General features: G+C 44.9%; 1 protein-coding gene across 1 annotated transcript in view; it reads left to right on the forward strand.

Moving 5' to 3' along the window:
- The first annotated feature begins 2,780 nt into the window (after positions 1 to 2,780).
- Positions 2,781 to 22,139, forward strand: part of LANCL1 (LanC like glutathione S-transferase 1) — a 32,135-nt gene continuing 12,776 nt past the window's right edge. The window contains exons 1-3 of the mRNA XM_081841729.1: positions 2,781 to 2,906; positions 15,179 to 15,276; positions 19,141 to 19,258. Of these exons, the coding sequence (XP_081697855.1) occupies positions 2,813 to 2,906; positions 15,179 to 15,276; positions 19,141 to 19,258 (310 nt within the window). The 5' untranslated portion in view covers positions 2,781 to 2,812. The remainder of the gene's footprint in view (positions 2,907 to 15,178; positions 15,277 to 19,140; positions 19,259 to 22,139) is intronic.

The following is a 22,139-nucleotide window of genomic DNA, read 5'->3' on the forward strand; positions in this document are numbered from 1 at the left end:
TTGGCCTACCTCACATGGCTGATGTGAAGAAGTAGGAGTCCTTAACATGACTGAAAAGGCAGACTTAGTGCTTGTATTGTAAGCGTCAAATTTTATTTCCTTCAATCAGAGTAACATCTATGTTCTATAAACGGATATGTTTTCCACCACTCCAATTAGCACAGCTTAAGGCTAAGCCCTGGTTGCCTCAATGGACCAGCCTGCAGTGCTCAATGGGAAATTTCCTGAATGGTGACATAGTAAAAATGGCAGTTCCAACTCAGACACCAATAACTTTCTCACCATAGAGTTGGTTGCCCACCACTGTGCCATTTACTAATGCTTCTCTCCTCACAAAATGATGGGCTGCAGATGGTTGCTCTCCAAGTGTTAAGGCTTAGAACAGCCCACCACAGGGTAATTTCCCACATGTCTGAGGGAAGGAGCATTTTGTGGGTTGAATATCTCCCCTCCCCACTGTCTATGCATCAAGACTGTTCAATTATCACCTCACCCAAAGCTTCATTCCTTGTGCCCCAGAAGAGGCAAAAATTACAACATTTTGTTTGCTTTCTTTGGTTGCCCCAGAAAAAGCTGATAACAAGCTGCAGCTGAGGTTCAGTGTGCATACATCCAGCTTGTTGGTTTAACTTACACATAAATACACAGTAGGCAAAGATGTGCCTCGGGGCATGGACAATTGTTTAAATTGGACAGCAAATTCCTGCTGCATACATTCCATTACACTGCTGTTTACCCAGAAAGGAGGTGAATTTTCATCGGCCAGTAAAACATTCTCAGGGGGGAAATGTAACAAATCTACTAACTCAGCCAAATGGCTGCTCCGATTTTTAGCCTGAGAAATTTATCTTTGTCCTCTCTCTGAGGAGCTTTAACACAGTACGTGAAGCAACCTTGTGTGTGAGGATGTATTCATGTGATTATCATATCCTTCTTCAAAACATTTACTAGGTCTTTTAAAGACATGGAGCTACAGCGCCCTCCATTGTCAGGACTTCAAAAATCTGCATATATGGAAATAGATTAATGGTCTGACTTGGATCCTGGCATGAAGAAGTGCATATATATATATATTTGAGACTCCCTTGCCTTTGCAGGAAAATAGCATAGAGTTTAAATGGCTTCTCAAGGAGTTTAAAACCTACCCATCTTTGAGAAATACCCCTCACAGCAGAGGGTAGCAAGCAAGGACTTGCCCTGGTACCATGGGGGGGGGTACACATGTATTAATTTTAGGGCTGGCCCAATGCATTTCGGCACCTGAGGAGAACCATACAATGGCACTACCACCCTTGGCCAGGAAAGAAGGGGCGAGAGAATATCTATATCAGGAATAAGGGAGCAAGAGTGGAAAGAGACCAGCAGCGCCTCCTATTCATCAAGATGCTGCCGCAGAGGCAGCATGGTGGGGGCCGCTGAGGTGGCGGCAGATCCAAGGCGCATGCGGCAGCTGTTACCGACACCACGGCAGCGGAGGCAGCAGCAGGTGGAACGTTCCTTGAAGGCCGGATCTGCCAGCCCTGTGGACTCTGCTGCCTGGGGCAGTCACCTCATGGGTGGGCCAGCCCTGGGAAACTGTACTGACTGAAAGGAAATGCACATTTTGCTGAGCTACTGGGCAGCATAAGGCTGAGGAGCCGATCCTGAGGCACCTTAGGCCTGAACAACATTCACCAAACACCACCTTGCGGAGACAATCATACGATACCACAGCTGCAGCATTTCCTGCTGGTCAAGTACAAAAATATTAGAGGAAACATGTGAAACTGCTGTATTTTAAGCACAGAAATCATTGAGCTTATGTATTGCTTTTAGGGAAGCCTGAGGGGAAAAGGAAACCCCAAATCAATAAATAGCAGTCAACTAACAGTGATACTGATGTAGAATATAATGTATCTATTTTCATCTGAGGAATGTAGGAGGGTAGGTCATGCACTAGACTTAGCTCTCGATTTTGAAACTTCCTTGTGAGTTTACTTGTTTGTAGCAAAGGTAAGCAGGAAGGCATTGTTCTTTCTCACCTGCACCATATATTTTATCCAGAGGCGATTGGGACAACTCTCTGTTTGCTAATAGCATTAGTTACAAACATTGGCATCATTTTAAATTGTGATTGTTGTCTTTTTAAGATAAAACAGTTTGAAAGCTGTGTTGGTCTTTTTACTGACGGCATCTATAGAGATATCTTTGTATAGGAAATAATAGATGTTCTTGATTGCTTAGGAAATTACACATCATTGTAAAGTAGCTGGACACCAAAAATAATACTTATGACTCATTTTTAGTTTGTCAATAACTCTTCTGGAGCTATTTTTCAGACTGTAAAATAGTAATCCACTTTTGTTTATTAGTATTTTGCTATCATATCCGCACAATATTTGACTTTATCTGTTCTGAACTTTCTATTTTAAATGGTTCACTGGGGTTCTTCTGCTTGTATTTTTGTTGTGTTGTGTTTTTTCACTTTGGTCTATTGTTTGCAGTGTTTAGATATTATATAGATATAATAAACTTTCCCCAAAATTAAAAAATAATGAGTTTAATAACAAACAAAATAAAAAATATGTATCTTCATCAGCTTTCAGGCTTCCCATAGGCAACTGGTTGGCCACATAATACTTGACTAATCAGGCTCTTCTTATGTTCTTATCTTCTCTCGTGCCTATTTGAAAAATATAAATATTGGAAAAATATAGCAACTGAGGTTTTAAAGGAGAATTATGATTTGTAGGCTCCATTGGGTAGGTGTAACAGAACAGAAACTATCTCCATGAAAAGGCTGACAAGCGAAGAGCAAATTGGCCAGCATTCCATGGCAGTTGGGTCATGCTGGCTAGGTGTGGTCAATGGCTCCTTTGCCAAGATCTTTTTCAACTGGCTACTGCTGCATCAACACCAAGAAATAGGTAAGTGACAACATACTGTGAATTAAAGTGGCTGCCCCTCAATGCAGTTTAACCACCCTTGCACCCACAACATAAGGCTGGATTTTTCTCTTGCTCTTTCAGCATCTATTTTAAGGTGTGGAGTGCTAATCCCTACTGGTTAAGGGTGAGAACCAAGATGGGTTCATTTTGATTGTGGATGAATTAGTCCAGGGAAAAATTATGAGATCACCATACATATGGTGAGTGGGTTGGAGAGAAAGAAGAAGATTTGAAGTAGCATTTTCACCAGTTTGGTATACCTGAGAAGCAAATAAGAAAGACTTGGAAAAAAGGGGAGGGGTGTGGATTTACATTGGGGTATGTGAGGATAAAGCCCTTGTACCATGTGAAGACAGCTGATCCGTTTAAGATCTGGTAAAGATGAAGATTAAGGGTTATATCCAACTATGTCATACTTGGCATTGATTTCTACTTAAATCAATGGATTTTAGTTAGTCATGTCATGATGTGATATCAGTTCACCTGATTTTAAATGAGATCTTCATTTATTGATAAAAGGACAATCCACGGCAACTAAATGCAACACGTGCCACATCACTTGCATGCACATATTTTACAATGGATAGGAAAAGAAATTCTGCCTTAGCCACAATGGGCCCAAACAGTTGGAGAAAGTACTGAATTTCAATTCAAATGTTTATTCGGCTTTACGCCCATCATGAAACACAACACAACAAATCAAATCAAATAAAACAGCGGACTCGTACAAGCCACAAGTAGTGTAACACAGTTCACAACTCACAAGGACAAATATTAGCCATTCATAAGAAAAGATTAAGATTAAGATTAAAATTAAAAAAAAATTGCACTACACTAAAATCAATATCTGATGTCGTTATAGAAAATTCTTATAACTATCAATAATCAGCTAACATTCCATTCCGTCTCTTGTACGAGAGGACGGCTGTTAGGAATTTAGCAACCTGTAGGGTAATATAAGGATCCACATCTTGAAGAACCCAGGCAAGCTGTAGGTCTACTGGTTTGTCAGCCATAGGCTGGATTATGGAGTTTAGTATGCTAGCACGGGCTGAACTGTACAAAGGGCAGATAAACATAACATGATGTAAAGATTCAGATGTTTTCATTTCACAAGCACACATTGAAGGGACTTGGCCCTTAGTGAATCTGTGTCTCAGCACGTTTGTTGGAAAGACATTAAACCTAGCTCTAATGAAGGCATATCGGTGAGACGCGGCCATAAGCGATGTTAAGTAGGACGGAGTGCGGTAGATAGGGGTTATGCCGAAATTTAACGGCGAGCAGGCTCCACCACCAGCTACGAAATTTTGGTATAGCTCCGCATCATCCAGGCTTTGATTTATACACCTTTTTGCCACATTTAGATCCAGTTTGAGCAATTCAGTGGGCGAGATCTCATAGGACAGCAATTTGGCATGGATTTTTCCTGACCACAAATTTGTGAAGTCATCACGCCACATGCATTGAATGAGATAGTGGTTCGGGAGTTTATGCCATAGGGATATCCAATAAATCAAAACTCTCCTCCATATAGCTAACTCCACTGAGGGGATCTTCATTTCTAAGCGAATAGCCGCATTACTTACGCATGTTGGTAATTTTAAAAGTCGGCGTAAGAATTGGCTTTGAAGAGACTCTAATGGTGAGAGGTTTGCAAAGGCAGCCCATAAAGGTGCAGCATAGGCCATTGTGGCCATCACTTTGATGCTATACACTTTCAGGGCCGCAGGGATGAATAAGGCCCCCTCAGAGTAGAAAAAACGAAGGAGGGAGTGTGATAGGGCTTTTGTCTTGTTTTGAAGATATTCAACATGCACTTTCCACCCTAAATTATATTGAAAATAAATTCCTAAATATTTAAATTTGTGTACTTGTTCGATTTTCGTGCCCTCCAGCTTCCATGAATAAAGTTTTCAACTCCTTGAAAATATCAGTACTTTGGACTTGGTGTGGTTGATAGACAGATGATTAGAATGGCAATATGTCGCAAAAATCTTTAGTGCCCTCCTTAAACCCACTCTGGCGTAAGAGAGTAGTACAGCATCATCTGCGTAGAGAAGTAAAGGACAATGGTAATCTGCTATACGAGGGGTGTGGATAAATTTATGTGAGACGGCTAATGGGTTCCTCATATCACTGATAAATAAGTTAAAAAGAAGTGGGGCTAAAATACAACCCTGGCGTACACCCTTATTTACTGGCACTGGGTTAGTCAGGTCTCCAGCAGAGGATAATCTCACCCTGGCCACGGACCCGGCGTGAAGTTGGGAAATAAGCCACAGGAGCCTTCTATCTATTCCCCAACTGGCAAGTTTATCCCATAGTAATTTCCTTGGGATACTATCAAACGCAGCTTTCAAATCTATGAAAGCTGCGCAAAGTTGGCCCCGTCTAGGTGTGGAATATTTCCGGGCTAAGTGATAAAGAATAATTGCCTGGTCTGTTGTGGATCGGTTTAATCTAAATCCAGCTTGCTCATGTCCAATCAGGTCAGCCTCAACTGACCACTTCGTCAACCTTGCCAGCAAAAAACGGGCATATATTTTCCCAATGGACGATAGCAGACTGATATTCCGATAATTCCCTGGGTCACCGGGAGGGCCTTTTTTGTAGATAGGAATTATAATGGCCTCCTTCCACATTCCTGGAATTAAGCCCGTGGCATTTATTGCGTCGAACGTTTTAGCTAAAATCCCTGCCCACCATGCAGAATGAAGCTTTATAGCCTCAACAGGGACCAAATCTGGCCCGGGGGCCTTACCAGTTTTCAGCTCGGCTATCAGTTCTAGGATTTCAGCAGGGTCGGTATTGGGGCAGACGGGAAGGGGATTAGAAGGTCTCCAATGAGTGGCCGGAGCATCTACCACTGAGAAATATTTTCTCAGGAACTGCTCCCATGTAGGGGCCAGGATCACCGTTAAGGGATATTTCGTGTTTCTTCCCTTTATTAAGGACCAAAAATTTCTGGGAGTTATGAGATTTTGAGGCAGAAATTATAGTCTGCCAACGATTTAAATGCCATTCCCGTTTGGCCGATTTCTGGGCCTGTTTGTATGCTTTTTTAGCCAGGGAATAAGATGGAGGTAAGGCCAGAGCGCCAGAAAGTTTATAGTCATTATATATTGTATGTAGATGGAGTCTGGCTAGCTTGCAAGCAGAGTTGAACCAAGGGGCGCCAAATTTAAAATAATCGTTTTTAACTCCATGGGTTGGAGAAGTAAAAAAGCAAGTTAAAACTTCTATCAGGCAAGAAAAAAAATTCATACAGGTAATAGGATCACGTGGGACTATTCCTGCATCCGGCTGGTCACCAGGAAACTTTTCTCTGATAAAATCCATATATCTATGAGCGAGGGCAGGGGACCATCTAGTCCCCTTTATTTTAGTAGACGACTCCACAGTCACCGGGATTGGGTGGGAGCGGTCGAGCAACTGCCAGTCAACACATAACTTGGTTGTCAGGGGAAGATGGTCACTAAATTGGGCATTATCAATTTTAAAAGAGATGACATTCAAAAATAGATCCCTGGAAACCAAAACATAGTCGAGAACACTGTTTGATTTTAGCCCCAGGTGGGTGAACTCACCTGGTATGTCTGGAGGACACCTGCCATTTAATATAATTAAATTAAGGCGTAGAGTCATCTGATAAAGCATCACTCCCGCCTTGTTGACTTTTACATCCTTTGATATTCTAGTGGGGGTGTATGCTAGATCGTAAGTTTGAGCGCCAGGGTTAATCCACCACTTAGACTTTTTAAGAGCCTCCCGATTTGAGGCTATCCGAGCGTTAAAATCGCCTCCAGTAATGGAGGGGACATTGGGATATTTAAGATAACAAGAAAGTAAAAAATCCTCTAGGGATTTCCATCTAGAAGTAAGATCAGCTGCTAACCCTCCCGGAGGGAAATAGACATTTGTAACCAATAAAGAGAAGTTTCCACCAGAGATCAGTCCGGTAATAGCATAAGGCGGAAATGCATGCAAAAGTACTGAATTTTGGAACTGCACAGGTGCAGTCAGTACTGTTACTCACAAAAGATAAATATATTACAGCTCCCTCCCTCCCTTTGTGTGTGAGGGGTGGGGGGTGCTTCCACATTACACATTTAGTGTGGAATTGTTGCACTTTGTTCACTCGCCATTTACTGGGCAGCTATATCAAATTGTTGACCACCTGTGCTTTCCTTATGTTCTTGTCATCTGTTGTGAAAGAACAGCATTGTGGCACAAAACCGGCAGATATAAAATGCCCTAGCTCTACTCTTTGGTCTTTTAAACCAGGTGTGTTTTTGAAGTGTGCTGTGATGTATTGTCAAGTGTCAAATGTTCTTTTTAGGGGATCCCTCAAAGCCCCAGAGCACTTTCTTACTTCCAAGTCTGCCTAGAAGATTCCTAATCTCCGAAAGATTTAGGGATCCCTCTCACTACAGGCTTTAGCTCTGTTAATAATCTTATTCTCTTTTGCTGGTGTGCCATTGGGCTTTTTCACCCAGAACTGCCCAAACCTCCTTCTTTGCACTCTTTAGTCCTTTTAGCTCTCTCGTGTCCTTTTAGCTTTTTATATGTGTTTCCTGAATTATGCACCTCCCTGGGTTCTATCCCAAATGCCTGTTTGTTTTCTTCTCCCACCTCCTTCCACTGTTTTTGTGCCATCTCCACTCCCTGCCACTATCATCATTTTGCCACACCTGCACTTTAACCTTTCCAGTGAGTGTCATTTTATCTCTGTATTCTTGTTTTCTAGCAATTAATGCTAGATGGGATTTTTAAACAAACACGTTTGTGAAATACTGTGTAGAAGTAATAATTAATTTTTAAAATATATTGTTTTCAAGAAACAAAACCCTGACCTTCTGGTCACGACCATTGTTGCAACATTGTTTGTTTGCCCCTAAAAGTCTTTCTAACATTTTAAAGTGTTTGGCACTCTAAAGGCAAGTATTTACTCATTGTTGTTAAATAATGACATCATTGGTTCTTCTTTTCTTAAAATGATTGATTTTTAAAAATGGGATGGGAAATAGTGCGCTCAGAGAATTTTAACTTTCCCATCCATATAGCCATGTTATACCCACAAGTGCAACAGAACAAAGCATTGTGAGCAAGTACTATACTTGAAAAATACGTGTGGAAAGTCACTTGTAATTCTGGTTGCAGCTTACAGAACAACAATGTCTGGGTACTGCTAGGAGCCAGCTGTCTCTTAATACCTGGATATCACACTCAGCTGAGTTGAAATATTAGATAAAAAAGGGAATGAGTGAAAAAAGAGACATGTAGGGCATAAATGGCTTGAGGCGGCACAATTTTCCCCATATCTAATGCTTCAAAACCAAGACAATTCAGAAGAGCTTCAGTGCTGAATACACCACCACTTGAAACAGAGGGTTGCATTCCAAGTTACTCGTACTTGGAGCTGAGTCATTGAAATTAGGAAAATTGGCACCTGCCTTATACCAAGCCAGAGCAACGGTCCATCTAGCCCACTGTTATCCACTGCTAGCACATTTGCAAAGCTAAGCAGGGTTTGGTATGGTTTCAGATTGGATGGGGGGACCGTGTGTTGAGATTCCTGCATTAGAGGGGGTTGGACTAGATGACCCTCAGGGTCCCTTCCAACTCTACCATTCTTTGATTCTATGATTCTACTCAAACTGGTAGTGGCTGTCTAGGGTTTCAGGCAGGAGTCTTTTCCCAGCCCCACCTGGAAACACTAGGGATCAAACTCGATACCTTCCAACGTGCAAAGCAGATGCTACAGTCTTTCCCCTAATTTAACTACAGTAATACCTCTGGTTACGAACCGTACTCCTTACGCACATTTCGGGTTATGAGCTCCGCTAACGCGGAAGTAGATGCTCCTGTTTGCAAACTTTGCCTCGGGATGCGAGCAGAAGTCATGTGTCGGAGGTACACGCGCAGCGGGAGGCCCCATTACGAAAGCGAGCCTCAGGTTAAGAACGGTTTCGAGTTCGGAACGGACCTCTGGAATGAATTAAGTTCGTAACCAGAGGTACTACTGTATTGGACTAACTTAGGTGCATTTATTTCAATGGGTTTACTCTGAGTAGAACTTAGTTGGATACAATCCAGAATCAGTTGATTTATTCTGCTTTCATCTGATCACATCTGGAATACTGTGTCCAGTTCTTGGTGCCATAAATGTGTTCTCCTTTAATGGAGGTTGGATGGCCATCTGTCATGTATGATCTAGTTCAGATTCCCGCATTGCAGGGGGTTGGACTAGATGACCTTTGGAGTTCCTTCCAACTCTACAGTTCTATGGTTCTATGATTCTACCACCTCACACATGACTGAGAACCCTCTGACAGACATCATTCTGAGTGCCCCTTAACAGCTAGCACAGCAGTCTTATCTTGGCACCGAGGTTCTGGCAGCTGTCCCAATTTCAGGCAGCTACACTGGATCCGCTCCAGGAAGTACGTACGCAATCTCTTTGAAAATACCAATAATGCACATCCAGCTTTAATCCAAGTACATGACATGGAAAGTTATTTGTATAAATCAGCAGCAGAGCTGAAGTATAGTGATCTGAGCTCAACAACTGCAGAAGAGCAAATGCCCAGGACATTTTTAACCTCAGCCAGAGCAGTTGAGGTTCTAAACCAGGGTGATCCAAATAGCAGCGCTCAAAATAAAGTGATGCTAGTTAATAATATAGAATAATAGAACTGAAGAGCAACAAGATCCCCTGAGGGTCATCTAGTCCACCCCCCCTGCAATGCAGGAATCTCAACTAAAGCATCAATGGCAGATGGCCAGCCAACCTCTAACCTCCAGTGAAGGAGAGTCTACAGTTATGTGCTCCTAAACTGTTTCAGTCATCTTCTTTTATTTCTGCCAGAATAATTGAGCTTTTGTGAAATTTGCTCCAGAGAAGTGGCGAAGGAAGAAACTGTGTAATATAGTAAGAAACTGTGAATATATGCACGAGGTAAGTGTATATGGGGTGGTTTATCTGAGCAGAGATCATGAAAATGTGGCACATAGCTGCACAGGGCACAGAAACAATGATCCTCACCACCAAAGCAATTTTCAGACATTCTCTCCAATTCTACAGCTCATGAAACACCAGTAGCCAACACGTCAGACTGCATGAGGCTCCAATGTACACAGAGTCACACCAATCTACACATGAAACCATTCCCTCCTTCCCGTTTCTCTGAGAGAAAACACTGCTGAACACATACAGGCAATGGGAATTATCCATTGCAAGTAGAATATTCCCTGAAGGAGAAAAGAACAGGGCAGCCTTTATTTACCTGAGTTCCTTGTGTGTACTGAAGGAGTGGTTCTTAGAAAACAACAATCCTACAGCCTGTTTTCTTCAGTTTTATATACAGCTTCAGACCAGGCCAAAGGAAGAGCTCTCCTTCCACTTAGTATGCTATTCCTCAGATCTGATAGATCTCTGATGTGTGCTGAGGAAACAATATAAGCTAAATACTACTTCAACCTTCGGGCCTGAGATGGAAAAAATTCCAGTTGAATTATTTTCTGAGCAATCCCCAGGTAGCCCACAGGGCCTGCCAGTCAACCAGGGGTGGGCCACTTTAAGGGGTTTGGTTTTTTTACCTCCTGGTCCCTTGTCAGAAAACTGTGTGTAAAAGCCATAATTTTGGATTGGTTGCCAGGTTTTATTTTAGTTTTCTGTAAAACTGCCATGGTTTGAGAAAAAAATCACCAGCAGGAATTTTACTTGCTGCATAAATCCATTCAAATACAGTAAACAGCCCAACTCTTACTGTCAGGAAGTTCTTCCTAATGTTTAGGTGGAATCTTCTGTCTTGTAGTTTGGATCCATTGCTCCGTGTCCGCTTCTCTGGAGCAGCAGAAAACAACCTTTCTCCCTCCTCTATGTGACATCCTTTTATATATTTGAACATGGCTATCATATCACCCCTTAACCTCCTCTTCTCCAGGCTAAACATGCCCGGCTCCCTTAGCCGTTCCTCATAAGGCATCGTTTCCAGGCCTTTGACCATTTTGGTTGCCCTCCTCTGGACACTTTCCAGTTTGTCAGTGTCCTTCTTGAACTGTGGTGCCCAGAACTGGACACAGTACTCCAGGTGAGGTCTGACCAGAGCAGAATACAGTGGCACTATTACTTCCCTTGATCTAGATCAGTGTTTCCCAACCGGTGTTCCGCGGCACACTAGTGTGCCGCGAGACGTTGCCTGGTGTGCCGTGGGAGTCACTAAGGCTTGTGCGGGCAGACGCGTCTCTGGCCGCGGGCGTGTTTTGTGTGTGCGCTCGTGGGGACGCCGGAGCCGCCTTGCTTGTGGGTCGGGAGCTCCGTCGGAAGAGCGCACTCCTCGGTGTCTCTCTCTCTCTCTCTGCCTCCGCCCCGCGGAAAGCCTCTGACTAACTTGGGTCTCCTCGCTGGCGCTGGCCACACACACTCACTCCGAAGTAGGACACGGCGCCATCTCCCCCCCCCCCGTCGAACTGCAAAGGAGAGAAGAGGCTGGGCTGGGAAGCGGAGGAGCCCTCTGGCTCCGTGCAAGGAGGAGGAGGAGGAGAACGCAATCTGCACGGACGCCTAGAAAACAAAACAAAAAAATATGGGGGGGGGACATGCTCGTTCTTAAGCTGGGTGGGGGAGTGTCTGTGGATCGCGGCGCCCGCCCACAGGAATCTCTGCGCGCGGTGCATAATTCCTTCCCGGGCGGCGGGAGCAGCAGAGCGAGCGAGAGAGAGAGAGAAGTAGGGAAGCGCCTCCACCCACCCCGCGCCCTCCTTCCCCCCCGTGCGCACGCTTGGGCTCCGATCATGGGAACGGACGGGGTGGGGGGGTGGACGGTGGCGCTTAGCCGCCTCGGAGCCAAAGGGGGCAGCCGCCCGCCCGCCTGCCTCCGTGCGTGCGTGCGAGCGAGCCGAACATGACTGCCAGCTTCCAGGGGCTGCCTTTTTGTCACTGGTGTCACTGACGCGGGAGGGGGAGAGGCGCGCCGTTTAGACGGGCAAAACGGCCAGGAAAAGGAGGTTTGCACAAGCATTACGGAAGTTGCACCCAAGGTGATTGCGGGGCGGGGTGTAGTTTGAAGGACGATCTTGCTTTCGGGGGCCCAGGAATTTCCCATCTGCTTGCTGTTGGTGGGAAGGGGGGGGGGGCTTTTTGGAATCAGCCAGTCATTTTAAAGTGCTTCCCGACAGAGACAATATTTGGGTCGGGAGGAAGGGGGGGTTGTGGCCCAGGTTGCGCACTGAATAAAGTATTTTATAATTTTTCATATTTCTGTTTACTTACTATTTCATAATAAAGTAATTATAAAATACTTTCTTTGTGTTTATTTGATTCCTATTAAAGAGAGTTACTTTATATATAGTCAATATAGGCACAGAGTTAATTTTTTAAACATTTTCTAATGGTGGTTTGCCTCGAGATTTTTTTCATGAAACAAGTGTGCCTTTGCCCAAAAAAGGTTGGGAAACACTGATCTAGATGCAATACTCCTATTGATGGAGCCCAGAATTGCATTGGCTTTTTTAGCTGCCGCGTCACACTGTTGGCTCATGTCAAGTTTGTGGTCAACCAAGACTCCTAGATCCTTTTCACATGTACTGCTCTCAAGCCAGGTGTCACCCATCTTGTATTTGTGCCTCTCATTTTTTTTGCCCAAGTGCAATACTTTACAATTCTCCCTGTTAAAATTCATCTTGTTTGTTTTGGCCCAGTTCTCTAATCTGTCAAGGTCATTTTGAAGTGTGATCCTGTCCTCTGGGTTGTTAGCCACCCCTCCCAGTTTGGTGTCATCTGCAAATTTGATCAGGATGCCCTTGAGTCCATCATCCAAGTCGTTGATAAAGATGTTGAATAAGACCGGGCCCAAGACAGAACCCTGTGGCACCCCACTAGTCACTCTTCTCCAGGATGAAGAGGAACCATTGATGAGCACCCTTTGGGTTCGGTCAGTCAGCCAGTTACAAATCCACTGAGCGGTAGCATAGTCAAGACCGCATTTTACCAGCTTCTTTACAAGAATATCATGGGGCACCTTGTCAAATGCCTTGCTGAAATCAAGGTAGGCTACATCCACTGCGTTCCCTTCATCTACCAGGCTTGTAATTCTGTCAAAAAACGAGATCAGGTTAGTCTAACATGACTTATTTTTCAGAAATCCATGCTGACTATTGGTGATCACAGCATTCCTTTCTAGGTGCTCACAGACTGTTTGCTTAATGATCTGCTACAGAATCTTCCCTGGTATTGATGTCAGACTGACTGGGCAGTAATTATTTGGGTCCTCTCTTTCCCCCTTTTTGAAAATAGGGACAACATTTGCCCTCCTCCAGTCTGCCGGGACTTCGCCTGTTCTCCAGGAATTCTCGAAGATGACTGCCAGTGGTTCTGAGATCACATCTGCCAGTTCTTTTAATACTCTTGGATGCAGTTCATCTGGCCCTGGAGACTTGAATACATCTAAACTAGCCAAGTATTCTTGTACTATCTCCTTAGTTATTCTGGGCTGTGTTTCCTCTGCTGAATCATTTGCTCCAAATTCTTCAGGTCGGGCATTGTTTTCTTTATTGGAGAAGACTGAGGCAAAGAAGGCTTTGAGGAGTTCAGCCTGAGTTCATTCTGTGCTTTAGCTTTTCTGACTTTGTGTCTACACGTGCTGGCTATTTGTTTGAATTCCTTTTTGGTGGTTTCCCCCCTTTTCCATTTTTTGTACACATCCTTTTTTAATCTTAACTCAGTTAAAAGTTCTTTAGATAGCCACCTTGGCTTCTTTAGGCACCTTCCATCTTTCCATCTCATTGGTATTGCCTGAAGTTGTGCTTTTACTATCTCCCTCTTAACAAACTCCCAGCCATCATGAACTCCCTTTCCTTTTAGTATTACTGTCCATGGGATCTCACCCAGCACTTCCCTACGTTTTATGAAGTCGGCTTTCTTAAAGTCAAGAAATTGAGTCCTAGTATGCTTGGCTGCTCCTTTCCGCTGTATAGTAAACTTCAGAAGAGCATGATCACTCGCGCCTAATGATCCTTCCACTTCTACCCCACTAACCAGGTCATCAACATTGGTTAGGACCAGATCTAAAATGGCTGTTCCTCTTGTTGCTTCTTCCACTTTCTGGACAACAAAGTTGTCTGCAAGGCCAGTGAGGAATCTGTTTGACCTTATGCTCTTGGCTGAGTTTGACATCCAGCAAATATCCGGGTAATTGAAGTCCCCCATTACTACTATCTCCCTTCCTTTTGCATCTTTCTCTCTTTTCATACAGACACGCACAAATTATACTGAGCCAAGTGTGGCAGGATGGGTGAAGTTTCTTCATTCACCTGCTTCCATGCACAGGTTCTTCATTCCATACTGGCACATAGAGCCCACTCTATGTGCCAGCTCCAGCCACAGCCAGTCAACAGAAAGGGTTTGCTACAAGGTCTGCTCCTGAGGGCGTCCACCAGGCTCTTTCCCCAGCCGGATCCAGGCTTATAAGTAGAATGGTAACAGAAAGAAGATAGACTGCACTCTTGGGGGGGGGGGGACCTTGTAGAAAAAACGAAAAGCACAAAACACTGAAACTGCTAAATTTAGTTTATTTAAATGGCAAGAATACAACAATATTTGATTATCCACAAAATCTTGGATTGTCTACAAAAGAAAGCCTTTTAGCACACAACCCATTTTTAATAATCTTGTGAAGTGCCATCTTAGAATTTAAGTCTCTTAAATATCTCAAGGCAAAATCTCACTGTGGGCGTCAGCTGATATAGCGGCCAAGCCCGCGCTGGCGCACTTGCTGAGGGGAAAGACCAGGTCCCTTCCCGCGAGGAGGGCTAGACCAGGACCCAGCGTTTGACCCGGGGCAGCGGGCTGAGCCTCTGCTGCTCGGGTGAAGCCGGGCGGGGAGGCGGGCCTGCGACCAACCCCCGCAGCCAAGGCGGTTCCCTCGGCCCTCCTGCCAGCTTTCCCCGCGCGCGGCGCCTGTCCTTTTAAGAGGCCGAGCTGTGGCGCGGCGGCGATTGGTCGGCGCGGCAGGAAGGGGCCGGGGAGGCGCTGGCTGGGGCGCTGGCGGGCGGGCGGGCGGGCGGGCGTCTCCGGGCGGCGCGGGGGGAGAGCGGGCTCGCGGCGGGAGGGGCAGCGCTGCCTCCGGCCCCCCTCCCACGGCAGCTCGTCCGCCCGCTGGGGCGCCGCCCCCGCCGCTGGGGCCTCCCTGCGCAGAGAGCTCTGCCGCCGCGTGTGTGGCTTTGTGTCTGTCTGTCTCTCCGGGCAGGTGTGCTGGTTGCCGCCATGGCCCAGAGGGCCTTCCCGAATCCTTTCGCAGACCATGACAAATCCTTGGCCGCGGGATACTTTGACGCTGCGGGGAGGGTGAGTTGGGTGGTGCTTTCAAGCTTGGCTTTTTACAGTAATCTGTGGCGGGGAAACAAGGTGGGTGGAGGAAGTGGTTAGTGTGATGCCTGAGAGGGTCACAGAATTGTAAAGGGGCCCCAAGGCTCTTCTAGTCCAGCCCCTGCACTGCAGGAGGATCTTGCCCAACGCTGAGCCCACTGAGCTATTTGCAACACTTCCATTCAGGATTAGAAATAATCGACCTGATCTAATCCTGAAGCCTCTTTTGTTGTCTTATTTTGAATACTGCCCCCTCAGATAGTAATTGCTAACCACCTCACTTTTTGTTTCATCAACAGAGTCACAAGGTGCTTGGTTTCTAACTAGAAATGGAAACCTGTTATTTTACCTTCCAGAACCATCTGCCCTGTCCTCAGGGCCGACCCACGCGGGAGGCAAGGTGAGGTGACTGCCTCAGGCGGCAGGACCCACAAGGGCAGCAGATCCAGCCTCCCGGGAATGCCTGCTGGTGCTGCTGCGGCTGCCGCCCTGGCGCCTTGGAGGCTGGCTCTTCTGCCCCCTGAGCATCCGCCATGCTGGCCTCCTGGCAAATAGGAGGAGCTGCCTGTCTCCCCCAACCCTCGTTCCCAGGGTCGATTTTCACTCCCCTCTTCTTCCTTGTCGTTGGGAAGGGGTGCCATTTTCTGGTTTTCCTCAGGTGCCATCATGTCTTGAGCTGGCCCTGCCTGTCCACCACCACCATTCAGTTCCTCTCTCAAAAGATGAAAGGCTCTGTCAGATGCATGAGTTAAGCTCAAAAGACCTCTTTGGCTAATGAAGCTAAATCTTAGCCTTGGCTCCTGGGTCAGAGAAATGGTGTGCTTTAATAGTTCTAAAGGGGTGAAATTAATAAAGACACAAAGGCATCGGGGGAAAAGAAACTAGCTTACCTGCTGAGTCTCAACATTGAGGATTGGAGCCACTGACTTGATTGCTCTTTAAAGACTAGGAGTGGTGGGTTTCAACTATTCCTCCTGCCCCGTAAGTATGTCGGCATGTGCCAACCTGTATGTGTGCACGTGTTCGCTTACAACGAAAAGGAGGAGTCAAAGGGAAAGTTCTGGTTTCCTAGTGAAGTGTTCAAAGCCCCTTTATCTAAGCCAGGCTTCCTCAACCTCCAAATGTTTTTGGCCTACAACTCCCATGACCCCTAGCTAGCAGCACCAGTGGTCAGGGATGCTGGGAACTGTAGTCTCAAAACATCTGGCTGAGGTTGAGGAAGCCTGATCTAAGCCAAGCCGGTTTTATTCTCGTTTTAGAACAAGCCACCATACAAGTTCAGTGGAAAGGTCATCTAATCATTTAGCTTCACACTAAGCATTAATCTTGAGAATAAAGAGGCCTGCCTACATATATTGCTTATTCCTTAATGAATTTGAGATTAGGAACATGGTTTCCATTTTACTACAACTGCTGAAAAGCTAAGATGAAAAGAATGAATCACCTTCAGAGAAGGGTGTGGCATGAGAACTTGTCCAATAAGCTAGAAATTGTAATTGTTCCGTCACTGCCCCTGGGCATGACACTCTGCATCACCGCTTCAAATTTCCCATAGAGGGAAAAAATTTGCTATAGGATTTTTGGCCAGGGTAGTGAATGTTTATAACATCACTTGGGGAAAAAATGTGCTGTGCTGAGTGCCTGTGATTCTCATGAATCCGAATGTAAAGAGAATAATATATTTGTTTTTATAGCATTGCTCTGCTGTTCAGAATGGCACTTCTTCCTTTTTAATATCATATCTCTCAAGATAATAACTTTTAGGACATTCTGTTGTCACAACAGTGAGGTAGTCTACTCTATATTATGATATTATCAGGATTATTGAAAAAAATGCAATGTAATGCAAGCATTTATTTTTAGGCCTTTTGTGCATGGACCAGCCATTAATTTGAAATCCATACTAACTGAATTTGAGGCTCCTTACAGGTTGCCTGCATATGATCCCTAATAAAAGTCCTGTTCAAACACGCACACACAAACATAGTGCATACTTTCTCCTGTGTCAGTAACGCCTTCCAACTGATGGCATTATGCAGGACTTGCTGAGACTGCTCAGGTGCTTGGGGTGGGGGGCGGGGACTGTTAAACTGAATGGACTCGCCAAAGATTTTTGGAACTGTTAGCTCGGGTCTCTAGCAGGCAGGAGGTACAGCAGTGACCCATCCAATCTTCAAATTTCTCATCAGTATTATTTAATTGACACCGCTTCACTTTCGCTTTTGGCAACAGATACATAGATGCTTCAGTGGGGAAGGGCTGAGAGGATCACTCCACTGGGACAGATTGTTCTTAAGGAGTTTTACCATGGCCTGCAAAGTCATTCTGTAAAATTCTGCAAAGTCAGAATTTATTTATATTTTGTTAAAGCGAAAAGGAATAAACAAAATGTTATGGTTCGAGTAGTAAACTTCTGCAGCTCGACAAACTACAGCAAAAGAATAATAATAATATCTTGATTAATGCTTGGCTTATTCAAAAGTGAAATCATTACTTAGCACATTTTCAGAAAGTATGATTAAAAGCAGAATAACTGAGTACAGATGTTCAAAAAATTGTGATATGAATGTGATGGGTCGGCTGTGTTTCACCACATATCTGCTCTTATAAAACAGGGGAATCTTTGTCTCAAAAACTACATGTGGGTGAGTGGAGATGAATTCTCCCCTGCCATGCCTCCTCCAACTTCCATCACTTCAAGCACTCCCTGCCCCCTCAACCTGCCTCCAGTCCCAGAACTGAACCAAACTGGGAGCCATGTGGGAGAAAGATCAGCCATCCTCTTCCACAAGTATAAAGTAGAGCCCTCCCACTCCCAGTTTTATATGTGGAAAAAGAAAAAGGAACAAACTGCCCCATCATATCTAGTTTGGCCGTAGCGACTAATCTTTCAGGAGTTCCTTTCTGTGTTAAGTTCAGCAGAGTGGAAACTCCATCATTGCTGTTTCCTGGAAGTTGGAGATTCCAGTGATCCTAAGCAGTGAAGGAAGGAGCCACAGAACCTTGGCCATTGCTTACTTGGCATGTAAACGCCACCATACATGCGGTTCTCGTCTTTCAAAGTTTTGCAGTGTAGCAATCACTTTCCAGGGCCCTGAGTATCAGAACCATTAGACACAGCAGCACAGAGACGTCATTTTTTGCTACAGTGAACATTTAAAGTGTGCAGGGGAGGCACATATCCTGATACAGTTAGGGAAATGCAGTGGACTTGGCATAGGGCTTAGCTGACGCCCCCTGGTACCCTTGACTATGCTTACGACAGCAAACACTGGTGTATCCCACAATGTCCCGCGCAGCAACTTAACTTGCAGTAGATATGTGGCGAGTCAGCGCAGACTGTCAAACAGCATTGTAATGTACCATTCCCATACTTTTTTGTCAAACTGCAGTCAACTAGCAGAATCTACTGTTTAGAATTTGAGTAGGCTAGAGGGTCCCCTGAGGGTATAACACAGCAGTGCTATAGCCTAAAGGTAATAAAGGCATGGATAACCAGGTTACCGTTAGGGGAGAGAATATGGCTTTCAATATTTATGTCTGGGTTCTTAATCATAGTTATTTGGACAAAAGCTTCATTGAAATCAGTGGGGCTTTACTCCCAAGTGAATGAGTTTAGGTATGGAGTGATCGTGAGTAGGGCTTTTCTCGGTCTCTCTCTAATTATTGCTGCCTGAGTAATAAGCTCTTTATTTTCTCGAGGTTGCTGAAAGAGATCCAGTTTTCTTTAAAAAGTGCTGAGCGCTTTAAAGCACTTATCCCGCTATGCTGTTTTGCTGCAACTTGATAAGCCGCAGTGTGTCTGCTGAGACATAACAACAGTATTTTTCTTAACACTCACAGCTGACTCCTGAGTTCACTCAGCACCTGAACAATAAGATCAGGGAGCTTCTGCAGCAGATGGAAAGGGGCCTGAAGTCTGCGGACCCCAGGGACTGCACTGGCTACACCGGCTGGGCAGGTAGGATGGTGGCACCTGAAAACGTGTGAATGAAATACATTTGCCACTATTAGGCTAAAGAGCAGCTGAGGGACACATCCTGCAGGGTAAGAAACTCAGATTTATAAGGTAATTGCCAAATGGCACTATAAAACTATGTTACGGTCGCCACAACAGAATGTCTAGGTGCCATCCCCCCTCCCCCCAAGATTTATTTCTGTTTCATTTCTATATAGTGAGGGGAACAAATACTTTCCCCCTCACTGTACTTCTGTGAGCAGAGTGGCTTTCTTACCCTCAGGAAACTGTGCCTAGGATTGCAGCTCAAGCATGCACCTTTTGTTGCGAAGGTTTTTAAGCCAATAACTGTTAGGAAACAAATCACATTTAATCTGCAGGGCAGGGTTCACACACACCAACAGCCCATAGCTTAATAAAGCAAACTTTATAAAACCTGGCTTAGCTTTGTGTGAATCAGGTGTCTTGGTTTGGCCTTGTAACAAAAAGTCTCAGATTGGCATTCATATCAAGGTGCTAATAAAGCCTAGGAATTGGAGCTATTGCTCAGTTAAAGATAACTCAGTACATGCAAATTTATGCAGCTATAATTGGTTAATTGACTATGTATTTGGGAAGAGTTGTTTGTTCACAGAGCATTTGGACATCTCTTATGATATCATGACCACATTTTGCCTAGATGGTTCTCGAGATTCATGAGCCTTTTTTTTTTTTTTTTTTTTGCCTATGAATACAGTTGGATGCCATTTTGAATCAAGATGGTGGACTGAACCTTTTCAAACTGCCCTGATTTTACTCACTGGTTTCAAAACTATATAGTTTTTTGGGGGTGGGGGATGTGTCTTAGGATTCCTGAGCAATGCTGACTACAAGGCTGCTAGTTATAAATAAAACCGTAGTTGGGGGAGATTTGTAAATATATGTACTATTTTTTTTCTTTTAAAAACAGTCATCTGCCAGGCATTTTTAAAAATCTGGTTGTTTTTTTAATCAATTAAACTGATCAGTAGACAAAAATGTGCAGCCTTCTGGTTTATTGTGGTTTAGTGTGAATCTGGTCTAGTGTTGGGACATGGTGCCCAATCACTCCGACTTTGCTCCTCCTGTGAGCAGTTAAGTTTGGCTTCCTGTGATGTATGAATTCAGGATTGTGATTTGTTGATAGCTAATAAGCCAAGGTCCAAAAGTCAACTGCAAACCTTGGTTTAGGGCTGGGTAGGAATCTTGACTTGTTACGCAGAAACAAAAACCACGATCCTGCCTTGAGCTTAATTGCAGTTTCCTGGATTATTAATCCATGTCTTATCAGGAGAAGCAAATGCGTGATTGAGGAGGCATTTATTTACTGTGGAATTGTTAAACTTTCTGCAGGCATCAATTGTAGTGGGAGAAGTGGCTTTGCCACCAGAGAGGCAGAATTGAACTTGAATGGGGCAGAGAAGTGCCTCAACGCTGCTGCTGCTGCTGCTGCTGCTGCTGGATTCTCTGCTTGTGAATTCTAAACTCACAGGTTTGCCTAACATGTTTGGAATTGAGAGTGAGTCTCTGAAGGATTTCCTCTGGGTCACAGTCAGGGAACTGGAATGTGTTGCTGTTCCAGGGCTTGCCTGCTCTCCACACACCCCACCCAATCCTATTTTTGTTAATTTATTCAGTGTGGTTTCAGGTTATAAGAAATTAATCGGGCCAAGGCAACAGCATTCCATCTTAATTGCTTCTGTGGGAAAGGCTTGTTGAGCATCTCCTCATGTAGATAATCTCCTGGCAACCCGAAATCAATTGGCGCTTGTGTGGCAGCTAATAAGAGATGTTGGGAAGGAATGGTCATGGCTCTTTTCCTCACAATTCCTCCTCTATAAAAGGGAACTGGCTGAGACATGGTGGCAGTGATTTGGCATATGCTGGCGCTGGGCTTCGGAAGCATGTTTTCCTCTGATTGAGTCTTGTCATTAGGCTGCTACCCGGTGCCACCAGGCATCTATTTCCCCCTTTCCTTCACAGATACGGTTTCTGTTACCATCCTTTCAGTGGATGGATGTTCCTTAGCCTCTTCTGGGATCCTATCCCACAGTGGCGTGGCGCGAATTTTTTTGTAGGGAACAGTTAGGGCCAGAGGCACTGGCATGTGAGGGCGATGTGTTGCACATGTGAGCATCACGCCTCCTTCCCTAAGCTGGGCAGAAGCTTCCTGGGCTTTGGGAAGGAGGCACCAGGCTTTTAATACTCTAATTTACCAGGAACATTTAGTCCACTGATCACACGCTAGTGCTCTCCCATCCTCTGATGGATGGTAGAGGCACCGATCAGGTATTCCTCCCTGCTCCCAAGTCCCAGCATGCACTGCATGTGTTGGAAAAGAGCAGTTGACAGACCAAAGGTGGATGGGAGCAACTTGCATCACCTGGTCTGTACTGAGGGCCTTGGCTTTCTGCCTTCAGCCCCTTAACTGGCACAGCAGAAGGTGGTGCTGTTATAGACTGTTGTGGGAATGGTTTTCACCTGTTAAAGTGCCTGGCTTGCACACTATATTTGCCACACGAAAGTAGGCCCATCTTGCTACATGAGACGCTGCTTGTTTAGAATATTGGCTAGAAAGCTTCCTCCCCCAACAGGTAGGGAAAACTGGACCAGTGAATTCATTTATTGTTTCGTGCCTTTGTCCTTTGATGCTAATTTCCCATGCTCTTCCCCTTCATCTCATATCTTGCCTTGATACAGATGCTTGAAATACCTGAAATTTAAAAGCATGGATGATGGACTCAAGGGCATCCTGATCAAATTTGCAGATGACACCAAACTGGGAGGGGTGGCTAACACCCCAGAGGACAGGATCACACTTCAAAACGACCTTGACAGATTAGAGAACTGGGCCAAAACAAACAAG

Source organism: Podarcis erhardii (genome assembly GCF_964252035.2).
Source record: "Podarcis erhardii genome assembly, chromosome: 1".
Lineage (NCBI taxonomy): Eukaryota > Metazoa > Chordata > Lepidosauria > Squamata > Lacertidae > Podarcis > Podarcis erhardii.